We start from the raw sequence: 10,448 nt of genomic DNA, 5'->3' as shown, positions 1-10,448 counted from the left end.
CGGCCGGCGGCTGGACGCGGTCGAGCTTGGGCTGGAGGCGCTCCGGCCGCAGCTCGTGCCGGACGTAGGCCACGCGCGGCTCCGGCCGGCGAGGGTCGGCACCTCCCGGCGGCTCCCCCAGAAATTTTCGGGTCAGGAGTGGTGTCGGCGGCTGCTTGTTCTGCTCGGCCTTGAGCTTCTCGATCTGCAGGGCGGGGTGGGGTGGGGTGGAGATGGTGGAGATGGAGATGGAGATATATGGAGATGGTGGAGATGGAGATGGAGATAGAGATGAGATGGAGATGGAGATGGTGGAGATGGAATGGAGATGGAGATGATGGAGATGGAGATGGAGATGACGGAGATGGAGATGAGATGGAGATGGAGATGGTGGAGATGGAATGGAGATGGAGATGATGGAGATGGAGATGGAGATGACGGAGATGGAGATGAGATGGAGATGGAGATGGTGGAGATGGAATGGAGATGGAGATGATGGAGATGGAGATGGAGATGACGGAGATGGAGATGAGATGGAGATGGGATGGAGATGGAGTTGAGATGGAGATGGAGATGGGGATGGGATGGAGATGATGGAGATGGAGATAAGATGGACATGGAGATGGAGATGGAGATGAGATGGACATGGAGATGGGGATGGGATGGAGGTGGGATGGAGATGGAGATGATGGAGATGGAGATGAGATGGAGATGGGATGGAGATGGAGATGGAGATGATGGAGATGGAGATGGGATGGCAATGGAGATGGAGATGATAGAGATTATAAAGATGAAGACGGAGATGAGATGGAGATGAGATGGAGATGGGATGGAGATGGAGATGAGATGGAGATGGGATGGAGATGGAGATGGAGATGATGGAGATGATGGAGATGGGATGGCGATGGAGATGGAGATGATAGAGATTATAAAGATGAAGACGGAGATGAGATGGAGATGAGATGGAGGTGATGGAGATTGGGATGAGATGGAGATGATGGAGATGGGATGGAGATGGAGATGGGATGGAGATGGAGATGGGATGGAGATGGAGATGGGATGGAGATGGAGATGGGATGGAGATGGAGATGGGATGGAGATGGAGATGGGATGGAGATGGAGATGGGATGGAGATGGAGATGGGATGGAGATGGAGATGGGATGGAGATGGAGATGGGATGGAGATGGAGATGGGATGGAGATGGAGATGGGATGGAGATGGAGATGGAGATGAGATGGAGGTGATGGAGATTGGGATAAGATGGAGATGCGATGGAGAAGGAGATGGATGGGGATGGGCATGGGGATGGAGATGAGATGGAGATGGGGATGAAATGGAGATGATGGAGATTGGGATGAGATGGAGATGGAGATGGCAATTGAGACGAAAGATGGGATGAAGATGGAGTGGAGATTATGGAGATGGAGATGGAGATGAGATGAACATGGAGATGGGGATGGGATGGAGATGGAGATGGGATGGAGGTGGGATGGAGATGGAGATGATAGAGAATATAAAGATGAAGATGGAGATGAGATGGAGGTGATGGAGATTGGGATGAGATGGAGATGGAGATGCGATGGAGAAGGAGATGGATGGGGATGGGGATGGGGATGAGATGGAGATGGGGATGAGATGGAGATGGCAATTGAGACAACAGATGGGATGAAGATGGAGTGGAGATGATGGAGATGGGATGGAGATGGGGATGGGATGGAGGTGGGATGGACATGGAGATGATGAAGATGAAGATGGAGATTGGGATGAGGTGGAGACAGTGATGAGAAGGAAATTATGTCGATGGAGATGATGGAGATGAGATAGGGACAGGGATGAAGTTGGGGATGGGACAGGGATGAAGATGAAGAGGACAAAGCCAGCGATGGAAACAGCAACAGAGACGGGAACAGGATGAAGATCAGGTGAGGAGATGGTTCTGCAGAGCCCACAGCTGCGCCCACCCCGAGCAGGGCCCAGCCCCGGGGACGGCCCCGGCGCCGCGGTGGCCGTACCGTGGTGAGGCGCCGCAGGGAGCTGAACCTCTCCTCCCAGGCGGCCGCCGCCTTCCGGAAGGCCTCGTGCCGCCGGATCAGCTGCTCCACCTCGTCCACGCTGCTGCCCAGCTCCTGGCTCTTCAGCAGCGGCTCCTGGGCCGTCAGCCACGCATCGGCCACCACGGCCTCCTGCGCGAACTGGTGCACCTCGCGCACTGCCGGCACAGCCGGGGCCGCCCGTCACCGCCGCGGGGTCGCCGCGGGGGCTGGGGTCACCTCCGAGCCTGGGGTCACCCATGATCTGGTGGCCCTCATCATTTGGTGTCACCCATGGTGTGGTGCCTCCCATAATTTGGCGTTTGTCGTAATTTGGTGATCCCCTCAATTTCGTGTTCCTCATAACTTGGTGTTCCATGTAATTTGGCGATCCCCGTAATTTGGTGTTTGTCATAATTTGGTGATCCCCGTAATTTCGTGTTCTCTGTAATTTGGTGATCGCCACAATTTGGTGATCTCCGTAATTTGGTGATCCCGTAATTTCGTGTTCCTCATAATTTGGTGTTCCCTGTAATTTGGCAATCCCCATAATTTGGTGTTCGTCATAATTTGGTGATCCCCATAGTTTGGTGTTCGTCATAATTTGGTGATCCCTGTAATTCCATGTTCCTCATAACTTGATGATCCCCGTAATTTTGTGTTCCTCATAATTTGGTGTTCCCTGTAATTTGGTGATCTCCGTAATTTGATGATCCCCGTAATTCCATGTTCGTCACAATTTGATGTTCGTCACAATTTGGTGTTTGTCATAATTTGGTGTTCCCTATAACCTGATGACTCCCATAAATTGACTCCCATGACCCAATGTCCACCCCAAGACCTGCTGTCCCCCCAACACCCAATGTCCCCCCAACATCTGATGACCACCCAAAACTTGGTGACCGCCACAGACCGGTGTCCTCCGTGACCCAATGCCCACCCCAAGACTTGGTGTCCCTCCAAGACCCAACATCCCCCCAAACCTTCTGCTGTCCCCCCAACACCCAATGTCCCCCCAACAAGCGATGACCTCCTGGTGTCCCCTGGGGTGGCACTCACTCTGCTGCAGCCACTCCCAGTGCTTGTCCCACTTCTCCGTCATCTCCTTCTTCTTAGCCAGGAGCTTCTCCATGTGGGATTTGATCTGCAGGGAGGGGGGACATGGGTCGGGACACCCCAGAAGTTCCACCACGCCCCCTCCCCACATTGTCCACCCCCCCCGGGCACCTCGTCGGCCGCCGGGCTCTTGCTGAGGATGAGGGTCTTGCCCAGCTCCAGGCAGGTGGCCACGTTCTTGGCCCGGGCCTCCATCTCGGTCTTGAGGCTTTGGTGGTCGTTCATCAGCAGCTCCACCGAGGACACGTCCCTGGGGCAGGGGAGGGACAAGGGTGGGGATGGAGGGGGGTCCTTGGTGGCTGGGAGGGGACATGGGCATGGGGAAGGGTCTGGGGTCCTCCTGATGGATGAGGATTTGGTCTTTGGGCCCATGGTGGGCCAGGACGTGGTCCTTGGGCCCATGGTGGGACAGGATGTGGTCCTTGGGGCCAATGGTGGGACAGGACATGGACCCTGACATTGACCAGGATGTGGGACCTTGGGATGGACCAGGATGTGGTCCTTAGGTCCATGATGGAACAGGACCCAGATTCTCAGATGGACCAGGACGTGGTCCTTGGTTCCATGGTGGAACAGGACCCAGATCCTGAGATGGACCAGGATGTGGTCCTTGGTTCCATGATGGAACAGGACATGGATCCTGAGATGGACCAGGATGTGGTCCTTGGTTCCATGATGGAACAGGACCCAGATTCTCAGATGGACCAGGATGTGGTCCTTGGTTCCATGATGGAACAGGACATGGACCCTCAGATGGACAAGGATGTGGGACCTTGGGATGGACCAGGACCTGGTCCTTAGGGCCATGATGGAACAGGACCCAGAGCCTGAGATGGACCAGGACGTGGTCCTTGGATTCATGGTGGAACAGGACATGGATCCTGAGATGGACCAGGACATGGACCTTGGTTCCATGGTGGAACAGGACCCAGCTCCTGAGATGGACCAGGATGTGGTCCTTGGATCCATGGTGGACCAGGACATGGATCCTGAGATGGAGCAGGACGTGGTCCTTGGATCCATGGTGGACTAGGACATGGATCCTGAGATGGACCAGGATGTGGTCCTTGGTTCCATGGTGGAACAGGACCCAGATCCTGAGATGGACCAGGACATGGTCCTTGGTTCCATGATAGAACAGGACCCAGATTCTCAGATGGACCAGGACATGATCCTTGGTTCCATGGTGGAGCAGTACATGGACCCTCACACAGACCAGGACACGGACCCTCAGGCTGACCAAGACACGGAACCTTGTGGTGGACCAGCACTCGATCCTTGCCCACCACCCTACCTGGGCTTCTCCCCGGCGCCCATCTGGTGGAGCACACCGTCCATCCAGGCCAGCAGGTCCCTGACGGTGCCCACGAAGCGGATCTTGTCGGCCACGCTGGCCACGTGCAGCCGGCACTCCTCGCACGCCGCCAGCAGCTCCTTCCAGGCCCGCAGCACCTCCTGCTCGCGCCCCGCGATGGCCTCGGCGTTGTCCCCGGCGTAGAGCGTCCGCAGCTGCGCCGCGCCCTCCTGCAGCTGCCGCACCTGCGTCACCAGCACCTCCACGTCGTGCTCGAAGGCGCCCAGGGCCCTCTGCAAGGCGCCGGCCGAGGTCCTGCCCTCGCGCGCCGCCAGCTCGGGCAGCCGCTGCCGCTTCTCCTCGATCTGCCCCAGGACCTCCTTGCAGTCGTTGAAGAACTTGTGCAGCTCGTGGGACGCCGCCAACATCTGGGCGCGGGTCTCCATCAGCTCCAGGAGGTCGGCCCAGGCCTCGTTGACGCCGTCCTTCCACTCGGCGATGGTGGCGGCGTCGGTGTGGCCGTAGTCGATGAGCTCGTCCACCATCTGGTTGACGGCGGCAATGCGCTCCTGGCCCACGCTGCCCGTCTCGCTGGCGAACTCCAGGAACTTCTCCTGCAGCAGCTGCCGTGGCCCGGGGCGGGTGTGGGGCAGGGGTCAGGGGTGGGCAGGGCTTGGGACCACCAGGGTGGGGCGGGGATGGTGGCAGGACCCCCAGCCAGGGGATGGAGGGGGTGGCCAGGACCGCCAGGGCAGGGTGCCAGGGTGGTGCCAGGACCACCAGGAAGGTGCCAGGACCACCAGGATGGGGCAGGGATGGTGGCAGGACCCCCAGCCAGGGGATGGAGGGGGTGGCCAGGACCGCCAGGGCAGGGTGGCACCACCAGGAAGGTGCCAGGACCACCACGATGGTGTCAGAACCCCCACGCAGGTGACAGAGGTGATGCCCAGGACCACCAGAAACGTGCCAGGACCACCAGGAAGGTGCCAGGACCACCAGGAAGGTGCCAGGACCAGCAGGATGGGGCAGGGATGGTGGTAGGACCACCAGCCAGGGGATGGAGAGGATGGCCAGGACCACCAGGGCAGGGTGGCACCACCAGGAAGGTGCCAGGACCACCACGATGGTGCCAGGACAACCAGGATGGTGCCAGGACCCCTAAAATGGGGCAGGGATGATGGCAGGACCTCCAGCCAGGGGACGGAGATGACACCCAGGACCACCAGGATGGTGCCAGGACCACCAGGACGGTGCCAGGACTCCTGTCAGAGCTCACAGAAGGTCCCCAGGACCCTCACGACAGCACCACGAGGCAGAACCATGCCCACAACCCCCACCAGCTTCTCCATCCCCCTCAGCCACGGCACCAAAGCCACCCCTGAGCACGTCCACCCTTCCGTCCTCACCGTGACGTGCTCGAAGTCCTGCCCCAGCTCGGGCGAGCCGGCCACCACCTCCTTCTCGGCGATCCAGTGCTCCAGCTCGTCCACCTCGCGGTTGAGCTGGTAGAGCCAGTACTGCTGCTCCAGCTTGACCTTGCGCTCCTCCACCAGGTCCTTCAGAGACACGTACAGCCGGTCAACCTGCGACTGCCGCCTGCTGACCTGTTCGCTGGGCAAGGACACGGCGCCCGTCAGCCCCGGCGGCGCCGCGGCGGCGCCCGAGGGGCCGGCGGTGGGCGGGGGGTGGGCGGACCTCTGGGGGTGGCCGAGCTCCAGGAGGGCGCGGCACTGGCGGGAGAGCTGGGCGATGGTCTCCTCGTAGTTCTCGATGGTTTGCTCGGTGAGGAGGTGCTTCTTGAGGAGTTGGAGGGTGCTCTGCTCGTCCTGGGGTGGGGTGGGGGGGTCTTGAGGGTTGGCGGCGGCACGCGGTGCAACCCAACTCAAGCAGTGCAGTCAACCAAGTCAAGCAACGCAAGTGAACCCAACCGAATCAACCGAGCAAGCCAAAAAACCCAACCGGTGCATCCAACCCAACCAACCAACTCAACCCAACCCAACGCAACTCAACCAACCAACCCAGCCCAACCAACCAACCCAACCCAACTCAACCAACCAACCCAACCCAACCCAATCAACCAACCCAACCCAACCCAAACAACCAAACAAACCCAGCCAACTCAACCCAACCCAACGCAACTCAACCAACCAACCCAGCCCAACCAACCAACCCAACCCAACTCAACCAACCAACCCAACCCAACCCAACTCAAGCAGTGCAGTCAACCAAGTCAAGCAACGCAAGTGAACCCAACCGAATCAACCGAGCAAGCCAAAAAACCCAACCGGTGCAACCAACCCAACAAACCCAACCAGTTTAACCAACCCAACCCAACCCAACCCAACTCAACCAACCCAACCCAACTCAACCCAAACAGTGCAACCAACCCAACCAACCAACCCAAGCCAATTCAGCCAACCCAACCCAACTCAACCAGTCAAACCAACCCAACCCAACCAGTGCAACCAACCCAACCAACCCAACCAATGCAACCCACCCAACTGCCCAACCCAACAAAGCCAGCCAACCCAATCCAACCCAACCCAACCCAACAAAACAAGCTAAACCCAACCCAACCCAACCCAACCCACGCAACCCAACCCAACAAAGCCAGCTAAACCCAACCCAACCAACCAACCCAAACAACTAACCCAACCCAACCCAACCAGTGCAACCAACTCAACCCAACCCAACCACCCAACCCAACCAAGTCAGCCCAAACCAAGCAAGGCACTCAACCCAACCCATCCAACCCAACCACCCAATCCAACAAACCCAGCTAAACCTAACCCAACCACCCCAACCCAACCCAACCCAACCACCCAGCCCAACAAACCTAGCTAAACCCAGCTCAACCAACCCAACCCAACCAACTCAACCCAACCAGTGCAACCAACCCAACCCAACAAACCCAGCTAAACCAACCCAACCAACCAACCCAACCCAACCCATCCAATTCACCCAATCCAACCAACCAAGTTGACCCAACCCACCCAGTTCACCCAACCAACCCGACCCAACCCAACCACCAAGCCCAAGCACCCCTCTGGAGCCCACCTTCCCCTTCTCCTCGTTCATCAGGAGCAGCTCCTGCTCTCCCAGCCACGACTCCACCTCGGCCACATCGAAGTAGTACTGCTCCAGCTGGTAGGTGGCATCCAGGGCCTGCTGCCGGCGCTCCGTCTGCTCCTGCAGCTCCGCCCACATGGTCCCCAGCCGCTCCAGGAGGCACCGCACGCCCTCGGCCTCGGGGCTCTTGATGGAGGCCACGGCGGCGGCGCGTTCCAGCACCTCGTCCACGCGGGGCCGGTGCACCTGGATCTCCCGGCGCAGGTTCTGCAGGTGGGGTGGGGTGGGGTGGGACGGGGGTGGGTGCAGGGCTCAGGGCGGGGTGTGACGCCCTCCCGGCCCGAGCGGCGGCACGGGCGCTGACCTGGTTCTTCTTGATGAACTGTTGGACGGTCTGGAGGTTGGTGCCGTGGTCCTTCAGCATGGCCAAGGGCAGGCGGTCCTGGACCCACATCTGGGACAGGGGTGGACCCCGGTGTCATCGCTGTCCCACATCCCACCCCACCCCCATTTCTGTGTTCACCTCCGTCCCATCCCCATGTTCATCTCGTCTCCATCCCATCTCCATCCCCATCAGTCTCCATCCCATCTCCATCCCCATCCGTCTCCATCCCATCTGTCTCCATCTCCATCCCATCTCCATCTCATCTCCATCTGCATCCCATTCATCTCAAACTCCATCCCATCTCCTTCTTCATCTTCATCCCCATCTCTATCTTCTCTATCTCCATCCCTTCTTCATCCCCATCCATCTTCATCTCATTTCCATCATCTCCACCATTTCCATCTCCATGCCCACCCATCTTCATCCCATCTCCATCATCTCTATCCCATCTCCATCTCCACCCCATTCATCTGAAACTCCATCCCATCTCCATCCCATCTCCTTCTTCACCTTCATCTCCATCTCCATCTTCTCTATTTCCATCCCTTCTTCATCCCCATCCATCTTCATCTTCATCCCATTTCCATCATCTCCATCCCCATTCATCTTCATCCCATTTCCATCTCTATCCCATCTCCATCTCCACCCCATTCACCACAAACTCCATCCCATCTCCTTCTTGCTCTTCACCTCCATCTCCATCTTCTCTATTTCCATCCCTTCTTCATCCCCATTCATCTTCATCTTCATCCCATCTCCATCCCCATCCATCTTCATCCTCATCCCATCTCCATCATCTCCATCCCCATTCATCTTCATCTTCACCCCATCTCCTCCATCTTCACCTCCATCTCCATCTCCATCTCATCTCCACCATTTCCATCTCCATGCCCATCCATCTTCATCCCACCTCCATCATCACTATCCCATCTCCATCTCCACCTCCATCTCCACCCCATTCACCACAAGCTCCATCCTATCTCCATCTCATCTCCATCATCCCCATCATCTCCATCTCCATGCCCACCCATCTTCACCCCACCTCCATCATCTCCATCTCTATCCCACCTCCATCTCCACCCCATTCACCACAACCTCCATCCCATCTCCACCTTCTCTCCATCATCCCCATCATCTCCATCTCCATGCCCACCCATCTTCACCCCACCTCCATCATCTCCATCTCCACCTCCATCTCCACCCCATTCACCACAAACTCCATCCCATCTCCATCTCATCTCCATCATCCCCATCATCTCCATCTCCATGCCCACCCATCTTCACCCCACCTCCATCATCTCCATCTCTATCCCACCTCCATCTCCCCCCCATTCACCACAACCTCCATCCCATCTCCACCTTCCCCCCGATCTCCATCCCCACCCCGATACTCACCACCTCGTCCTCCAGCTCATGGCTGACCTGATGCACCTCCTTGGAGGCCAGCAGGATCCTCCGCCGCTCCTTCAGGGGCTCGATGAGGCGCACGATGCGCGTCCCCACCGCGCTCTGCCGCTCGCCCACCGCGTCCCGCCCGGCCGCCTGCGCCGGCAGCGCCGCCGCCTGCGCCTGCAGCTCGCCCACCTCCTTGTACCACTCCTCCACCTGCGACTCCATTGTCTGGGGGGACACGGCGGGGCAGGCGGCCGCGATGGCCAGATGGCACCTCCAGCGCCCAACGTGGAGCATTCCCCCCAAAAAAAACGTCGTGGCCCCATAATGTGGTGTCCACCACAATCTGCTGTCACCCCCATAATTTGGTGTCCCTCATAATGTGTCCACCACAATCTGGTGTCCACCATAACCTGGTGTCACTCCCCATAATGTGGTGGCCCCATAATTTGGTGTCCACCATAACCTCATGTCCACCATAACCTGGTGTCCCCCCATAAGCTGATGTCCCCACCACGACGCGGTGTCCCTCCATAGCCTGGTGTCCCAACGCCACCCAAAGTCCACCCAACACCTGGTGTCCCCCCAGTTCCTGGTGTCCCCTCAAAGCCTGGTGTCCCCCAACACCTGATGTCCCCCCAACTCCTGGTGTCCCCCAGCTCCTGGTGTCCCCCATCTCCTGGTGTCCCCCAGCTCCTGGTGTCCCCCAGCTCCTGGTGTCCCCCGTCCTGGTGTCCCCCAGCTCCTGCTGTCCCCCCAAGGCCTGGTGTCCCCCAACTGCTGGTGTCCCCTCAAAGCCTTGGTGTCCTCCCAATACCTGGTGTCCCTCCCAACACCTGGTGTCCCCCCCAGCTCCTGCTGTCCCCCAACACCTGGTGTCCCCCCAACTCTTGGTGTCCCCCAACACCTGATGTCCCCCCATCTCCTGGTGTCCCCCAGCTCCTAGTGTCCCCCCTAGCTCCTGCTGTCCCCCCAAGGCCTGGTGTCCCCCAACACCTGGTATCCCCAAAGGCCTGGTGTCCCCCCCAACTCCTGCTGTCCCCCAACTCCTGCTGTCCCCCCCAACTCCTGCTGTCCCCCAACTCCTGCTGTCCCCCTAACACCTGGTGTCCCCCCAACTCTTGCTGTCCCCCCAACACCTGGTGTCCCCTCAAAGCCTGCTGTCCCCCCAACTCTCGCAGC

At 58.7% G+C, this 10,448-nt stretch overlaps 1 protein-coding gene across 1 annotated transcript in view; it reads right to left on the bottom strand.

Moving 5' to 3' along the window:
* Positions 1-10,448, bottom strand: part of LOC121341370 (spectrin beta chain, non-erythrocytic 4-like) — a gene marked incomplete at its 5' end in the record, with an annotated part of 17,157 nt that overhangs the window by 5,392 nt on the left and 1,317 nt on the right. The window contains 10 exon segments of the mRNA XM_041414821.1: positions 17-184; positions 1,993-2,189; positions 3,070-3,154; positions 3,238-3,376; positions 4,421-5,043; positions 5,827-6,031; positions 6,116-6,246; positions 7,478-7,756; positions 7,854-7,943; positions 9,270-9,494. Of these exon segments, the coding sequence (XP_041270755.1) occupies positions 17-184; positions 1,993-2,189; positions 3,070-3,154; positions 3,238-3,376; positions 4,421-5,043; positions 5,827-6,031; positions 6,116-6,246; positions 7,478-7,756; positions 7,854-7,943; positions 9,270-9,494 (2,142 nt within the window).

This window comes from Onychostruthus taczanowskii, unplaced genomic scaffold, assembly GCF_017590055.1.
Source record: "Onychostruthus taczanowskii isolate IOZ18803 unplaced genomic scaffold, ASM1759005v1 scaffold477, whole genome shotgun sequence".
Classification (NCBI taxonomy): domain Eukaryota; kingdom Metazoa; phylum Chordata; class Aves; order Passeriformes; family Passeridae; genus Onychostruthus; species Onychostruthus taczanowskii.
This window is presented reverse-complemented; position numbering and strand designations above follow the sequence as displayed.